Source organism: Acomys minous, assembly GCF_964271855.1.
Source record: "Acomys minous genome assembly, chromosome: 17".
Lineage (NCBI taxonomy): Eukaryota > Metazoa > Chordata > Mammalia > Rodentia > Muridae > Acomys > Acomys minous.
The window spans coordinates 56,812,349-56,830,198 of NC_140500.1; the positions used below are offsets into that span (position 1 = coordinate 56,812,349).

Consider the following 17,850-nt stretch of genomic DNA (forward strand, 5'->3'; position numbering starts at 1 on the left):
GGAACTCACAGAGATCTGCCTGCCTCTGCCTCTCTGACTGCTGGGAATAAAGGTGTGTGCCACCACACCCGGCCAGACCTGAATTCTTTTTGTGCAGGTGAGAAGTTCTGTGGAGCCTGCTAGCCCACCTTCTGCTGACCTGATACAGCTCTGGAATGCTGCCTCGGGCACAGCAAGTATTCAATATTTACTTACTGTTTAAAGTTTAGATACAAGGCTTTATAGAGCCAAGGATATGACAAAAGGATCGCTTCTAAGCAAAGCTCTAATTTTCCCAATGAGCTCATTCTAGAAGTGGAAGCCATTCTTCCCATGATGTCACATGCCTATAACTCAGACATGGCTTATCACCTCATTCAGGCACCCTCACCAAGAAAGCACTCAGCCTAGAGATGACCATATCCCTCATGACTGAAAGGCTCACCTTCCTCCAGTCAACCAAGTTCCCCTGAGACTAGTAGAGCCAGTGTAGCAAGGCTGCTGCTGCGGATGGTAGTCCAGCACCCTCCTCTCCCCAGCACCTGACTCTGGGGTTTCTGCAGTCCCTTACCATGAAGCCCAGACCAATACCCACATTGCAGAAAAGGAAACTGTGAACAGGATATGGCGGTAACCAGGTCTGTGTTTGAAAACTCCACTGTCACCACCCTACACTGCCTGGCTGCTGCCTGGGGGACTTAGTATATAACTCATAATCCTTGAGCAGCTCTGGCTGGCACTGATGTACAGGTCAGAACCTGAGGACTCAAGAGGAGAGGGGCCAGGAAGGAGGCACTGCTACCCAAACACTACTGCAAAGAACATCTGACTCAGCACCAACCCGACCGAGATGACTTTAGATTGCCCCAGCCAAACCCTGCTCCCCACTCACCTTAACTCCACATACACTGTTACTGGTTAAATAATAGCTTCATTTATTGAACTTATCACTTGAAAGTGATAAATATATATATAATCATACTAAATCCTCAAAACCACCCCTCAGGGCAATGGAACTCAAACTTTAGCTTACATCAGAGTCTCCCCAAAACTAGTTAAACTTCTATAACCACAATCTACAGAGTGAGGTGTGAGATCTCCATTTCTAACATGCTCTCCTACAGTGGAATATATGACCCAAGCTGTATAACTGGTTTAAAAAAGGAAAGAAAGAAAAGATCCAGAAGGTCAGCAAAATGGCTCAACAAGTAGAGACACTTGTTCCACACGGTGGAAGGAAAGAGCTCGTGGAAGCTGTCCTCTGAGCTGCTGCACACATATGTGTGTGTGTGTGTGTGTGTGTGTGTGTGTGTGTGTGTGTGTGTGCGCGCGCTCATGCAAGCACACAATGTAAAAATGTTCAAAAACAAAAGCAGATCCAAAAAATAAAGTAAATCTGTCTGACTCTACAATCAGTGCCCAAAAGCACACTACTATACGTGCAAATGTATTTCTTTTCTTTCTACACTGACTGCAGTTCCCAAAGGCGGACATCAGAGCTGGAGATGTAGCTGAGGGGTAGAGCCACCTGCCTGCCATGCACAAGGCCAGGCATGACCCACAGCTCCTCAAGGAAATGCATTGGCTAATTAAAATAAAGGCAGGCATTATACGTTGAGAGTTCAGATCTCTCGCTCCTTTCAAAACTTAGTGGTATCTTTGAACTCAGTAGGTGCCACATAAATACCGACTCCTACATATCCACATACTTCAAAGGCCGCAATTCAAGCTCAATCACAGCCAAAGAATTTGCCAGGCCAGATTTTAAATGTTACTCTCACATTTCTTGGCTCCCTAACCCTGAGGGGCCTTAAGGACAAGACCCGCAGATTTTGCCCTGTAGTTTACCCTCATGGTGACAGTAATGATCCTATCACTAACTGGCCACTTTCTATGTCTTAAAACAGCTCTGATACCCTAATGTCGAGTTTAGCGTCATATGCCCAGAGCCTAGGACAGACCCTGCCACAGGGTAAGTACTCCGTGACTGTTGGCTGAATGAATAAATGGGTGAGTGCACCGTTACAAGTTCTACTTTTTAAAATATCAAAATGCACAATACATGGCTCTTAGGATGGACTCCAGGGCAGCCTAGAAAACAAAGGCCAATTTTGCGTTTTCTCTTTCCCATCCCTCTGCCAAGACTCAGAGAATAGGCAAAGCTTAGGGCAACACATGATGGGACAACATCCTAGCCGAAAAAAAATGCTCCTGGGCTCTGAGGCCAGCAGAGGCCATTTAGAGACAGAGGAGCTCTGTGCCCCTCATCCTCCTGATCTCACTGGCACTCCACCCACTGCAGTCGCGGACTTTGGCTACAGGATAAGAGTCAGCTCAGATTCCAAGGTACAGATCTGGCAGCAAGCATGGAAGCATCTCCCACCCTGCACCAGAGTCTAGGAAAGGTCTAGAAAGGATGGTGACTCAGGCCTAGAGTAAGTCCACTTGGAGCAGTATTAAGAATGAAAACAAGCAGTAATTCCACAAGGAAATGAACTATCAGCTATCTCTTCAAAATTGTACTTTTTTAGTGCAGGCTTCAATCCTATGCCCAGAAACTGGGCCCCGAGGTGCTTACACAAACTGAGTCAAACACAGCTTCTCCCTCCCCACCCACCCACCCACCACCACCCTCCAACGCTCACCGTGACAGGCACTTCCTAGGCCCAGGTAGGGATCCTTGCTTCAACCTCAGCCTACAAGAGCCTCCTAGCTAATAAACTATCCCCTTCCACCATGTTGCCCTCACTGAGGCCTCCCCCATACCCAACCCCTGGCAGTCTGTAACACAACCTACAGCAGGCTGGCCCTATCCAATTAGTTTGGATTGCTTCATGCCAAGGAAATTGCTGCTTTTATTAAAAATAAAAGCACACTAAGCAGGCAATGAGCTGTGAAAACTATCAGTCTGGCATAATTATGAAGGTCGAGGTTAAGGTTACCAAAGGACACTCAAAAGATTTCCCTAAAGGCCAGGCCATAAACATAGGCATCTGCATGAGTACAGAGAGGCAAACGAACACAGGCCAAGACAACCCACACAGCATCCTCTCCGACTGAGAGAAAGCTAACCCAGCGCCACTGTTAAGTAATGCTTAATAGAAACTAAAGCAGGAGAAAAGAGGCCAAGGCGACTGAGTTCAAAACAATCTCATTCACTTCTTATGATTTTATCTTAGCCACATCCTGGGGACCCCATTACAGTTAGGTGAAGAAACAAACCTAGTCAAAACACCAAAAAAAAAAAAAAAAAAAGCATTCCCATCCCCCCAAAAAAATCCTCTTCGGATTTCTGGGAAAGTTGGGCGGGAGGAAACCCCTCTCTCCTTTTAAGATCCATCCCCACCCCCACCCTTCAGCCTCCGCATCAGAATTTAAAGTTTCAGGAAAACGGCAAGACCACCACCCTGCATTTGATGTCATTTATACTTCACACATACGTTTCCCCATCTGACCCGCGTAATTCAGTCAAAAGAGGAGGTTTCTCCACAAACCACCCCCACCCCCTCCCCCTTTAAAATAAAAGGCCACTGAGGTAAACAATTTGGCCAATACCGGCCCCCGCCCCCCCCCCAAGCCTTGTCAATTCCCAGTCTGAGTTTTAAATCTCTCAAGGACAATGACTCGCAAAGAAAGTGCAGGGGGGAAGGGAGGGTCAGTTGGTCAAAACCCATTCATACAAGTAGACACCAGAGTCTTGCCACATCAGCACACGAATTCACCGCGCACTGGCTTCCCACTGTACCTTCCGCCAGCACCTCGTCCACGGTGACCTGCTGCCTCCCGATGCCGAAGACCCTTCCGATGTAGCCACTGCCCAGGCCTGAGCTGCTGCCCCCTCCACCGCTGGAGCCTGAGCCCAGGCCAGAGCTGCCTTGCTCCCGCCTGGAGTCGAAAAACTTCTTCATCTTTCCAATAGGAAACGCCAAGGCAAAATGCCGATGGTTTCTCGATTCGTATTTGTTGTAAAGAAAGAGATCTCAGGATTTCTTCTCGGGTTTCAGCTCGGAGCAGAGCCCCGGGAATCCGGCCGTGGGGTGGGGGCTGAGGGACGGCGCCTGCAGGAATAGACTGTCAATCGCGCGGCTGGTCCCCTCCTCCTCCGAGAGCGATCGTTTAAGTTTAAACCTATGATGACAGAGGCAGAGAGAGGATGAATCAGTAACACACTCCACAGCCCAACTGCCGGGTCCTAGGGGAAGCCAAGGCCGTCATTCAGTGGAAACGCTGCGTGCATTTTCTTCAGGAAAAGCCTGGAAACGCACCGGCCACCAGCCCGGACCCCCGCCCCGGGCCCCGGACACCCACTAGCGGCGGCTCGGCGGCGAGCCCAGCTACCAGCCCCGCGACATGGCCACGGCCGCCCGCCTGCGACGCGGAGGAGGCGGCGCTGCCGCAGAGCCGGGGCCGCTTCGGCGCCCGCCCGCCAGCTGATCCCCGAGCGCCGCGCTGAGGCCACCCCTCCCCCGCGCGCGCGCCCGTCGGCTCCCACCACCCACCCGGAAGTGACCTGCCACCGGAAGTGCTTCTCTGGGCAGCGAGGCCCCTACTCAGGCCAGTCTCTGAGACACCAGCTGTAACCACAGAGTGAAAGAAGTCGATGACAAGAAGGGAACCAGAGAAAAGGAACCCCGGGAAAGACACTTGGAAGAGAACGTTGCTATCGCCCGGCGCTGAGCACCCTGGGAAAGGTAGTTCGGTGCCACCCGGCATCTGGACTACAATTCCCAAAATGCCCCGGGAGCGGGCGCACCTTCCGACGCGATCTCCGCGGCTTGGAGGTGCGGAGAAGTGGGTCTTCGAGTATTTAAACGCATCCGGTAAAGACGTCGGAGACTAGTTTCCCAGCCGCATGTTCCATTCTCTGGAGCCATTTTATCTGTAGCCGGGCCTCATGGACCGAGGCACTCTGGGAATTGTGGTTTCAAGCGAGTCCGGACTGACACCTGAAGGACGCAGCTTAACTGCCTCGCTCCCAGCTGGGCTTGGGAGTTCCCCCGACGTCACGGGAGCCGAGGTACTGAAGGCTTGTGCAAGGGTGGGGTTGGGGTGGGGGCGGGTATGGTGCCAGCAGGGAGCCCCGCGGATCCCCGGTGCTGAAGGAAGCAAAGCAGGTGTCTTCTGGCCCTGGACCACAATGAGAACTCCAGAGGAGCCCGAGGGTCTGAGAAGCAACTGCCCACTGTACGGAGAAGGGACCATCCTAAGGTCCATCCTAGGGCTCCACCCCCAACTCATGGCTCTCTGAAGACCCAGACCTGCCTGGTCATCACTAGAGGACCCCATTCACGGGGGCAACTTTAGACACACTGTTTTCTCTTCAAGACTCTTTCACTAGAAGATGCTGGGTTTACTTAGTACAGCTTGGATGCTGCTAGGGTACAGGCCTGTGTGATTGGCACCTGTCAAATGTTGAGGATTTGGAAGGGAATCGAGGCCTTGTCCGTTTCTAAATTTCCTCGTAGGCGATATTGGTGTCGTGCCAAATCCCCGCTTCCTCTGCCCCCTCCCCCAAGAAATACAAGTTTTTTTCTCTTCTGTGAGTTTAGGCTATTTTTCTCCTCCACCTGCTCTCCCCCACTTCATAACGATGCAGCCGTCCTCTTGACTTGCAGTTCATCCCAGAATTTCTGCTTCAGGCCCTTGAGGAAGACCTAGAAGGGTGCCCCAGGAAGGAAAAAAAGATGGCTGAATCTGAATACTGAACTGGATGGGCTGGACAGTCGGTGGCTGTTGCCGTTTCTTGTTTCATGCGGTGCCACAGTCATATAACTCCCCGGGGAGAGATGGCATCTGTCCTCCCCGAGAGAGCCAGTGTTGCCACCTCAGTTCACACAATCCAGCAGCCACCTTCAGGGTGAGACTCAGCACCTGCTGAGCATCCCCTTAACGCAGCAGCCCACGAGGTGCTTTCTCCTCACCTTCCTTAAAAGGCTTGCTTTCTGTCTAAGGAAGCTTGGGTCTTAAAAATAGATGGGGAATCGTTCCTGTTGGATAGACGCTCATCTTTCTCAGCATCCGTTAACTGTGACTGACTGTTAAAGAATCTCTTAGTTACTCTATCCATCGAGCCCCGTTGCCTTTTACCCGGTTTTACTTTTCTCCACTTCCCTGATACAGACCAGGTTTGCACACAGCTGAAGCCTCACTTCAGACGGTCAGAGGTTTGCAGTGGGAGTAAGGCAGCTAATGTGCATTTATTAGTCACGCCCCTGGATGTAAAACCACTGTTTAACAGGAGGGGGACTGGCAACAATCATCCCTGTGTTTTTAGTTAGTTAGCTAGCTAGCTAGTTAACAAGTAAGTGTTTGTGCAAGGGGTAGGGGAGGGAGGGGGGGGAGCTGTCTTAGTGTGAGAGAGTGAGAACTGTGTAGCTTTGGCGGGCCTGGAACCCACTCTGTAGACCAGACTGGCCTCAGACTCATAGAGAATTGCCTGCCTCTGCCTCCCAAGTGCTGGGACCCTTTTTTTTTTTAATAGCTTGATCACAATCTGAGGGCTTAAAAATAAATAAATGACTATGAGACTAAATTTATTGCTTTTCATTCTTTAAGAGACTAATATTAATAGCGATTATAGCTCCATTTTTTCATATATTGATTATTTAATCCTCACAATAGCCCATGAAATAGAGTACTATTATTAAGATCGTTTCAAAGCTGAAGCACAAAAGTGAATTAATTTGCTCAGAATCGCACTGCCAGCAGCTAGCAGCACCAGGCCCAGCTTGGCTTCTGAGCGCAAACTTAAAAGTGTCTCCTTTAGGAGGAAGGAGCCGACTGAAAGGCATGAGCATAAGTGGGCGTGCCTGGGGCTGTCCACAGCCTTGGCATAGAACCCTTAGATTTTTGTTAGCCACCAAGCACAAAACCAGAGTTCACTAGTTCTCAAGAACAAGGTAAACTCAAAGTAAGCTGCTCTAATCTGCAAACTTACACCCTTTCTCCACCATGTCCCAGCGTGCCTTGGGGCCCTGTTCAGGTTTTCCTCTATGTTAGCACTGCAGTCAAGTCTCAGAGTCAGGGAACCACCTTCTGGTTACCTCCTCAGACACCCAACACGCTCTTTTAGGTAGAGTGTGTTCTTATCAGCGCCTAAGTATACTAAATAATCGCCTTTAGCTACCACAAAGAGCACCTTGGCGTGGAAAGGTGGGCATGCTTTCGCCCTCAGGTGAGCTTGGAATAGGTCTGTTCAGATGACAGGAAGCCGGCGTTTGTTGTGCAGGGGGATGTCAGGTGTGCTCACAGGCTCTCATTCAGTCCTCACAGTTGCAGCGCCTGGAGAACTGATACTGTTGGCTGCATCCAGGTAGATTCTGTTACAGTGCTGTCTCTCATGCGGTGTGAGGACTGGAGACATGAGAAGTGGCTGACGGACATGTTTGTTCCTTGTCTTAAGTCTGGGAGGCATTGTTGCCCTGTGGTGGTGTGAGATCAGCCGGTGGAGGCTCTGGTATGGAAATGTATGGAGCCCTTTGTCGTAGGCTTCTATGGCTGTAAGAAAACAGCCTGACCAGAAGAGACCTGGGGGGGGCGGGGGAAGAGCTTTGTTCCAGCTCACACTCTCAGGCCGCAGTCCATGGCTGAGGGGAGGCTGGAGGCTGTGGAGGAACACTTCCTACTGTCCTGTCCCTTCACCGACAGCTTCCCCAGGACTCTCCTCAAAGACTCTAAACTTACGTGGTGCCAGGCCTTGCCTTCTCTCCAGGGCCCTGTCAGTCTGAGGCTTCAAATGCAGCTGAGGCTGCGTCTTCGTTAGTGTCCACTCCAGCCTCTCTTCAGGGACTCAGAGTGTACACACACACACACACACACACACACACACACACACACACACACACACACACACACACACACACACACACACACACACACACACACACACACACACACACACACACACACACACACACACACACATCCAAGCCTCAGCGCTCTCCTGAACCCCTTCATGCCTTCAAAACTAATACCACCTGGGTAGCTCTCACACTACCACGTTCAGCTGCCAGAATGAGATGCAGCCGTGGCCCCTCTGTGTCCTGACGCTGAGGAAACACTTCCCGGAAGACTTTGCCTCAGTGATGCTTGCCTCTTCTTACTCATGCCTGATGCTTCAGCCCAGCTGACCAGTAGATTGTTCAGCAAAACAAAGGGTTCACTTTAGATTTTTGTTATGTTTTGTTTTGGTTTTTTTGAGACAAGGTTTCTCTGGGTAGCTTTGGCTATCCTGGACTTACTCCATAGACCAGGTTGGCCTGGAACTCACAGCAATCCGCCTACCTCTGCCTCCAGAGTACTGGGATTAAAGGCGTGCGCCACCAGGCCCAGCTACTTTAGCAGTTCTTAATTCAGAATATCAAATGACCATGGTAGAGACTTTAAGGGACTCTGAAACTTCCCAAGCCAGGCCTCCATCATGTGCCCTGCTCGATTTATCTTCTTAGTTCCCACAGCAGTTTATTAAGCTCTGAATGCTCAGTGGCTTTCTTGGCCCAAAGTTCCAAAGTCTTTCCACTATCCTTCCCCAAACATGGCCGTGCCTGTCACAGCAGTACCCCACTATCCTGGTATCAATTTCTATAATTATTATTTTTCTATCACTATGATAAACACCATGACCAAAAGCAACTTAGGAAAGAAAGGGTTTCTTTCATTTTTTTCTTTGCTTCTTTTTTTTTTTTTCTTTTTCTTTTGTTTTTTGTTTTTGTTTTGTTTCATTTGCTTTTTGGGGTTTTTTGTTTGCTTGGTTGGTTGGTTTTTGGTTCTTTGAAACAAGGTTTCTCCTGTAGTCCTGGCTGACCTAGCCTCCTTTGTAGACCAGGCTGGTCTTGAACTCACAGAGATCTGCCTGCCTCTGCCTACTAAGTACTGGGATTCAGGGCGTGCGCCACCGTGGCCAGCTCAAAACAGTTTGTTTCATTTTACAGCTCGCAGCCCATCATCCAGGGAAGTCAGGGCAGGAACCTGGAGGCAGGAGCCAATGCCCGAAGCCGCGGAGAAGTGCTACTAACTGGCTTGCTCCCATGGCTTGCTCAGCCTGCTGTTTTACAGCCTCCAGGACCACCTGCCCAGGGGGACACCACTCTTGAGCTGACCTAAGGCTACATCAATCATCAATCAAGAAAATGGACCACAAGCCACATGAGTGGGGACATTTTCTCAACTGAGAGTCCCTCTTCTGAAATGACTCTAGCTTGTGTCAATCTGATATAAAAACTAACCAGCACACACATGGGGAAAAAGAGAGATGAAAGGGAAGAGCAACCTTAGAAAAAACAAAAGATCCAACACCAGAGGCCGAGCTAAGTGAGACAGCGTGTTGAGTTTGTGCCTCCTAACCTTGGCAGTACTCCTGTGACTTCATGGGGCTGCATGGGGTTAAGAAAGGTCATCGGTTGCTACACACAAACCCACAAAGGGCAGAGCCAGAATCAGAACCAGGCTGACCTCAAAACCCACATTGGGTTCTGTGCTGCTATTTTTGCATTGCTCCATTCTCTGTTGCCATCTCGGAGCCCAGTGGTACTTGTTAGAAATGCAAACTGTTGAGCAGCACCCAGACCTGCAAAGTCAGAGGGCTAGACAGAGACAGTGTCTTCAGACACACAGTTTGAGAACTGCTTAGCTGAAAGAACTGGTGAACACCAATCCCAACTTCAAAAGAAAACAAAGCAAAAACCTTAAATTGAAAATGGAAAAAAAGAAAGAAAAAACTGAGATCTCTTATTCAATTTCCTTTTACCATCGGTTCTATACACACACACACACACACACACACACACACACACACACATATATATGAACACACATATTTTGTGTGTGCATCTGTGTGTAACATGTAACTTTGCTTGTTAAAAGATGCACATGCACATGTTTGGTTCCAAAATTGATGTGAACATTGTCCTCTTCCTCTTTCCATGTTATGCACTGAGGCAGATATCTCATGATGTGATGTTTTCGTTTCATTTTAAAATGTTGTGGTTTTGTGTGTGTGTGTGTGTGTGTGTGTGTGTGTGTGTGTGTTTAGAATGAATATCCTTTTCTTGGTTGCTTTGATTTGTTTTCTAAGGCAGCTGTTTGGTATATGAAATACCTGGCTAAGGATATGGTTGCTTTACAGGCAGAGAAGCAAAACGCCCCAGGATAGCTGCTGGAATTGCTCTCCGCTCACTGAGTCAGCTAACAAAAAATTTATTAAGTGCCTTATATGTGTTAGACCTAGAAACTTAATTATTATAATCCAAAAAATATATATCTCCTGCTGTGAACTGAAGCCCCCCCCAAAAAAAAGAAGCCACACCCATTTCAAAGACTCTAGGGGTGGGGGTGCTGAAGAGATGGCTCAGAGGCTGGGAGGACTGGCGTCTCTTCCAGAGGGCCTGGGTTCAACTCCCAGCACCCACATGGCAGCTCACAACTGTCTGTAGCTCCAGTTCCAGGGGATCTGGCACCTTCACAGACATAATGCAGCCAAAACAGCAATGCACAGAAAATAAAAATAAATACATCTTAATAATAATAATAATAATAATAATAATAATAATAATAATAATAATAATAATTTTTTTTAAAGACTCCTCAAGGCTGATTGACTGATTAGAGCTTCCTGATGCTAGAGTTGGAATGTTACATATCCAGAGCAGATTATTATGGGCTTCCCCTCAGTAGCCCCTCACTGCCCACCTTCTTTCTGACTTAAAGTACTTGTGAGGAACCCACTGGGATGTATTTACTCAGCAAGCACCAGCTTCCAGCAGCCCTAAAAGCTAAAAGTGCCATCGGATAACACTCGGAGCCTGCGCAGACATTGCAGCCCCGCCTAGCCTTGCTGTAGCCAGCCTATCTGATGCTCCTAGGATATGCTTGAAAAGCATCTTACTTTATGACTATCAGCTCTGTTGCTTCCAAATTTTCATGAAACTAGCCAGGTGGTGGTGGTAGTGGTGGTGGCAGGCAGCGCACACCCTTGGTCACAGCACTTGGGAGGCAGAGCAGGTGGGTGTATGAGTCTGCGGCCAGTTTGGTCTACAGAGTGAGTTCCAGGACAGCAAGGGTTACGCAGGAAAACCTGCCTCAAAAGAAACTTTTTTCCACGAACCTGTTACACATTAGAACATGGTATGTGGACAGTGTGATCTGCATTCCCGGGCTGTAGCCACTCATCTGTGGCTCTAGAATAAGCCGCTTGTGATTCCTCTTGAGGTGGGAGCTGTGCTTTGCCTGGTGCTGACAGTAAGCTCTTCCTGTCTCATTGGGTAGGGGCGGTCCTCCTTCAGGGCACTGAGCAAGGCTCAGCGCTTTGATGGCTTCCGGGTTGAGTTTTGGTCTTTTTGATACAATGTACTCAAAATAGCCTCAAACTCATTACACACCTAACGACTCTCCTGCCTCCACCTCTAAATGGCATTACTTTTGTGTTTGTTTGTTTGTTTCTCAATTGCTTTATGAAGCGGCTATTGAAGCAGAATCTGCCGGGCATGGTAGCGCACGCCTTTAATCCCAGTGGGTGGGAGGGAGAAGCGTGTGGATCACTAGCATTTGAGGCCAACCTGATCTACATCATGAGTCCCAGTCAGCCAAGGCTGCATAGTGGGAACCGAAACAATAACGAAACAAGTATCTTCGGTAAACCTCATTCACAGCCGTAGCCTCCAGCCTCTTTGGTCTGTGTTGTCCTCTGCCTTTCGCAGCTGTAGCATCTTTTCAAAAACCTGAAAGATGTTTTTATTGTTTGTTTCATGCATGAAGTATTTTTTAAAAGATTTATTTATTTACTTATTATATATACAATGTTTTGCCCATATGTATGCCTGCAGACCAGAAGAGGGCACCAGATCTCATTATAGACAGTTATGAACCACCATGTTGTTGCTGGGAATTAAACCCAGGACCTCTGGAAGAGCAGGCGGTGCTCTTAACCTCTGAGCCATCTCTTTAGCTTTTGGCTTGGATTGTTTGTTTTTCAAGACAGGGTTTCTCTGTGTAGCACTGGCTGTCCTGGACTCTCTTCGTAGACCAGGCTGGCCTCGAATTCACAGAGATCCTCCTGCCTCTGCCTCCCAGGTGCTGGGATTAAAGGCGTGCGCCACCGTGCCCAGCTCTTGTGGAGTATTTTCTCAAAATTTATTTCTCTGTGTATGAATTTTTGTCTGCGTGTATGTATATATCCCATGTGGGTGCAGGGCCTGTGGAGGCCAGAAGAGGGCATCAGATCCTTGGAACTGGAGTTATAGATGGCTATGGGCCACACATGGGTGCTGGGAACTAAACTCAGGTCTTCCTTCTGCAAGAGCAGCCAGTGCACGTCACCACCGACATGGCTCTAGCCCCTTGTCGCATTTTTGTTGCAGTGATGAGCTACATATCATTAGATGTCCAGGGTTGCTATGAGTCAGTGTTTTCCTGAGTAAAATGAGGTATCTTTATTGATTCTTTGTGAATTTCACATCATGCACCCCAGTCCCACTCATCTCCATTTGTATCTGCCCTCCACTCTTACAACTTTCCCCTCCAAAGAAAATTAAAAAATAAACAAGCATCTCGCTGTGAGAGCTGTAGTATGTCACAGTGCATCCCAGCGTACCCTTTTCTCTATACGTCTTTACTTGCAGGTGTTCATTGCAGTGAGTCATTGGTCGGGTTCGAGGCCTCTGGCTCCTGCTACGCTGTCAACGCTGGATCCTCACCGGGACTCCACTCAGTTGTCCTGTTGTTGCCCTGGGTCATGGAGGTCCTGCAGCCTTGGATCTACAGGATCAACCTCGTTGCACACTCCAGCGGCTCGTAGATGGCGTAGAGGTTGAGGTGGGCCAACTCAACGCACTGAACCTGGGCCTGGGTGGTAACCGAGCTGGTCGGCCCACACCCACCACCAGGGTGAGCTCTCCAGCACTGCTGCAGGGGAGAGCAGGGAAGAGAGCATCTCCCATGTCCACTTCCGGGCACACCAGGGGCGGGGCCAGCTCTCCCTTGCTCAAGCAAATAAGGGGTTTCGTTAAACAAATGTGTTGGGAGAAGCTAAGCGATGTCTAATCAGTCTTAAATGGAGACTCGCCTTTTATGATGAAATTGTTGTAGCTAAGACCTATAATCTCAGAACTGTTGAAGCAGAAAGGTCAAGAGTTCAAGGCCAGCTTCAGTTACAAATTGGAGATCAATTATATGAGACCTTATTTTATTTTATTTTTTAAAGGAAGAAAATGAAAAGGGTACTAGAAGGGGGAAAAAAACAGAAAGAAAGAAAAAAAAACCTCTTTTTTATTGATTGTTTGGGCTGGACACCCAAACACTGAACTAAGACAGAAAATGTGGGCTGGGGTTCCTGAAGCAGTGCACAGTGAGCCACGGTGGACAGCGACGACTGTTCCTGTCCCCTGGAGTCATATATGCTTGAGCTCTTTCCCCAGGCAGGCCACACACTGCGGGTCCTTGTAGCCACAGGGGACATTTTGGCCTTGGGCTCGGGGGTCTGTAACTAGGGCACAGCAGGAAGCTTTGCCTCCATCACACAGAGATGAAACCAGGGCTCTGGGCCTGGGGCCTGGAAGAATCACAGAGCGTCTGGGGGTGTCGGCTCCTCACCCCCAGAATGCTGCTGCCTCAGTGAGCAGACATGCGTACAAGATACGGGTAGAAATCTTGTCTCCTTAGATATGTGACTTGCCTGCACGTGGGCATGTACACCACATGTGTGTCTCCTGCCATCAGAGGTCAGAAGAGGGTATTGGACACCCAGCAACTGGAGATACAGATGGTGTGAACCACCCTGTGGGTGCTGGGAATTGAACCCGGGTCCTCTGCATGAGTAGCAACTGCTTTTAACCTCTGAGTCATCCCTCCAGGGAGAAATAATTTTTTAATTAAAAAAAGTGACAAGGGGGACTGTTAATTATTATACCGTGACAGCCGACATTAATTGTACACACCGGAACACTGAAACCTGTGCCCTCCTCATCCTGAGGCTAGTGGGGGGGGGGCCCAATGTACACATCCACCCAGAGACCTCCTGCATCTGTTTTCCTGAGCACAGTGTGTCCTGCTTGATGAACCCCAAGCCTCACTTCTTCAAAGAGCCCAGCAGTTTCTCCCAGTCCATCCCACCTCTGTTAATGAAGAGACCTCTGGAAACTGGCTAGTAACTGTGTTCCACCTGTTGCTTTCTTGCCAAGCTGAGCTGTCTGCCATTGGCTGTCTCCCCACTACAGGACACTCTTGAAGACCAGATGAAGGTCCCTTAGCTGTGACGTCATGGATAGTCTTAAAGTATGATGCCTGCAGGGACTGGAGAGATGACTTAGAGGTTAAGAGCATAATACTGCTCTTGCAGAGGACTTGAGTTTGGTTCCTAGTACCTGTGAGCTGCCTGTAACTTCGGTTTCAAGGGATGCCATGCCCTCTCTTGGGCTCCGTGAGCACCAGGCACCTGTGAGGTACCCATACACATATGCAAGCAAAACAGTACACATGAAATAAAAATAAGTACCTTCTTTAAAAATTAAAATAAATCCTTAAAAACAAAGTGATACGTGCTTATGAGTGTTGGATTGTCGAATACAGCCCCAGTCTCAGTTCTTTACAAACATCATTGTTTGGGGCCTTCTTGCAAGTATCTCCCCAAAACTGTCCTTTTTGCTAGTAGGATTGGAGAACAAAATGACAGACATTCTACCACGGAAAAATTGAGTCTTTCCTTGGTGTCTCTGCTAAAGCAACTGTGAAATATCACACATTGTATGTGAATTATTACAGTGCCTGCCAGACATTACTCCGTCACTAAACTAATTTCAAAGTTTCATAATCTCATAATTTTATAATTGCTCATGCATTTTGAAGTTCCCATATAGAAATTCCTGCTACAAGTCTAAATAGTTGCATAAAATATAATTTCTTGTAGCTTAAAGTATTGACATTATAAAGCTTACATCATTGTTTCAAATGTGTGAAATGAGGGTTAGCTGTAACTCGTGTGAGCCTGCCACGGTCACCCAGGACTATAATCCTAGCAAGTGGAGTCAGGAGAATCCATAGGTCAAGGCTATCCTCAGCCACACAGCGAGTTTGAGGCCAGCCAATGGTACAGGAGGTCCTGGCTTAAGAAACAAAACCGGCTGGACATGGTGGCACACGCCTTTAATTCCAGCACTCAGGAGGCAGAGGCAGGCGGATCGCTGTGAGTTCAAGGCCAGCCTGGTCTACAAAAAGAGTTCCAGGACAGCCAGGGTTATTACACAGAGAAACCCTGTCTCAAAAAAAGACAAAAAAAAGAAAGAAAGAAAGCAGAAATGTGTGACAGGATGCATTACCACCATCCATTTTAAAGTCCCAGGATAAATGTGCTCTCTGCCAAGCCTGATGTGGCCCGAACTCATCCTCAGGACCTACGTGGGACAAGGAAGGAACCATTTCCCACAAGTTGTCCTTTAACATCCACACAACACAAAACATTTACATAAATGTTAAAACATTATTTAAAATTAAAACAGCAAATTCTCCTTTAATAGAAAGTTTATATTGGAACATGTATTTCACTTCCTCCAAGACTCTATTCTGAAGCAATATAATTGAATGTTACAAATTCTTTCATTGCCTGCATCAACAAAATTCTCTGTAATAAAACAGAGATGTGCATATAAATTAGAAAATTTAATTTCCTGTGAATTTAAGTTCATAAGTATTTAAAAAATATTCTTCGTTGACTTATAGCATTGGTCACACAAAATTTGCAAGAATTACACACTCAAAAATTGAACAAAATGTGGCAGAAATGTATTTTTCTTGAGATTAATTTTTAAATCATGTGTAGTGTATGGGTTTGCACACGAGTAGGTACTTTCAGGCACGAGAAGCATCAACTCTCCAGGGACTGGAGTTACAGACAGGTGTGAGCTGCCGTACAAGCTCTTAACCACCGAGCTGTCATTTTTCTGGCCCTTCTTTCTTTCTTTACTTTAGATTTATTTTCTTTTATGTATTTGTTTTTTTTCTGTATATCTGTGTATGTTTTGTCTGCATATATGTGTGTACCACATGTATGTGTCCATGGCCAGGAGGCCAGAAGAGGAACAGTGTTACAGATGGTCGTGAACTACCATGAGGATGCTGGGAATCTAGCCCAGGTCCTCTCCAGGGCAGCGAATACTCCCACCTCTGAGCTGTCTCTAGAGCCTGCTCTTTCTTTCTTTTCTTTTCTTTCTTTCTTTCTTTTCTCTCTCTCTCTCTCTTTCTTTCTAGTCTATAGATGCATGATGTGTGTGTGTGTGTATGTGTGTGTGTGTGTGTGCGTGTGCACGCGTGTGTGTGCACAAGCAAAACTTCTGGCTGTTCCTCCTCAAGTCCTGTACACCTTGTTTTTTGAGCAGGGTTTCTTACTGGCCTGGAGCTTTGCTGCTTAGGTGGGGCTGGCCAGGGATGTGCTTGTCTCCACCTCCCCAGCTTTTTTACAGGCATTCCAGAGGTGGTGCTCAGGTCCTTCTGCCTGCACAGCAAGCACCTTTCTGACTGATGGATTGCATTTGCTTTGGTTGTTGGTGCGGTGTTGAGGCAGGGTCTCCTGTAGTCCAGGCTGACCTCTAACTTGCTATGTGGCCGGCGATGATCTTGAACTCCTGCTCATTGATTCCACGATTCTATGCCTTTTACATTTTGACAGATGTGAGCATTGGAGGGTCGTTCCGTGTGTGAGTGGAGAGGACTTGAAGATCTTCCTGTAAGCCGCACCACTGACTGGATTCCAAATGTTAGTTCTGGGCTAGCCTAGTCTACATGGTGAGACCTTGTCTCTAAAAGGGCTCTATGCTCAAAAAGTATTTTGCCTGTATTTATATTTGTGTGTGTGTGTGTGTGTGCGCACATGCTACAACATGTGTGTGGAGGTAAAAGGACAGTTTGCAGGAAGCAGCTCTCTCTTTCCACCATTGATTCCAGGGATCAAACTCAGGGCATCAGGCTTGGCAGCAAGTGTCTTGCCACTGATCCATCTTCACTGGCCTCTTATCACTTAAAAATTATTTTAACAACATATCAGCTTGCACCTGAGTGATCTTTTTAAATTCTCTCAAAAGAAAAAAAATAGAAACTCACCATGATGAGCCACCTTAATTTATAGGAAAAATATTAAGAAGATATTTTCAAGATTTAGTAAATGATGCTATTGTTGCCCCAAGAGGAACTTGATTTAGTCCAGTGTTCTGAGAAGAGGTTGAGAAAATAGAAAAAAAAAAAAACCAACTGATTTCAAAGTGCCTTTGCCAATGCAGTATTTTTTAATAAAGTGCCCTTGTTACAATGTGATATAAACATATTTTTGCTCAAAGTGAAGAGATGAAGATTTTACTCATTGTAATTTATAGTCATGTCTGTCATATAATGTGATTAATAAAAGTCCTCTGTCAAGCAACCACACCAATCAGACTTACTTTGTGGAGGGAAGATGATGTTCAATATAAATGTATGTTCATATATGACTCAAGAAAAATGACAAACCACTGGGAAGTGAGTAATAAGCATCATTTGACAATATGTGTGTGGGATGTGTCCATGTGGTGTGGTTCGTGCACGTGGTATAGTGTGTGTGTGTGAGAGAGAGGGGGCGGTGGGGGAGAGAAGGTGTGTACATATGTCCATATGCATATATGTAGAGGCCCAAGTGAGATCTTGGATAGCTTCTACCGCTCTCTGCCTTATTGCCTCCAGACAGGGTCCTTTGCACAACTGAAAGCTCCGTTTGGTCTTTGGACTAGGCTGGGAGCAGCTGTGCCCAGCGTTTCACACAAGCACTGGGCTCAAACTTGGGTCCTTGCGCTTACAGAGAAGTACTCTCACCCACTGGACCATCAGCCCTCTGGCAGCGTCTTTAAAGACAAGCTCTCA

The 17,850-nt window shown here is 47.5% G+C and overlaps 1 protein-coding gene and 1 long non-coding RNA gene across 20 annotated transcripts in view; one reads left to right on the forward strand and one right to left on the reverse strand.

Moving 5' to 3' along the window:
* AAK1 (AP2 associated kinase 1) overlaps positions 1 to 4,615 on the reverse strand; it is a 150,699-nt gene extending 146,084 nt beyond the window's left edge. For 7 of the 19 annotated variants that reach the window (XM_084766848.1, XM_084766833.1, XM_084766849.1 and 4 more), the window contains exons 1-2: positions 4,288 to 4,459; positions 3,725 to 4,107 (exon numbers count right to left, since the gene is read on the reverse strand). In XM_084766848.1, the coding sequence (XP_084622974.1) occupies positions 3,725 to 3,887 (163 nt within the window). In that variant the 5' untranslated portion in view covers positions 3,888 to 4,107; positions 4,288 to 4,459. The other 12 variants (XM_084766844.1, XM_084766837.1, XM_084766834.1 and 9 more) reach the window with 4 other exon arrangements.
* Positions 4,616 to 4,864: 249 nt separating this feature from the next.
* On the forward strand, positions 4,865 to 17,632 carry LOC311588836. The gene is made up of 3 exons (XR_014776343.1): positions 4,865 to 4,996; positions 12,594 to 12,786; positions 16,631 to 17,632. It is a non-coding gene; the product is annotated as an uncharacterized lncRNA (long non-coding RNA).
* Positions 17,633 to 17,850: the final 218 nt, after the last annotated feature.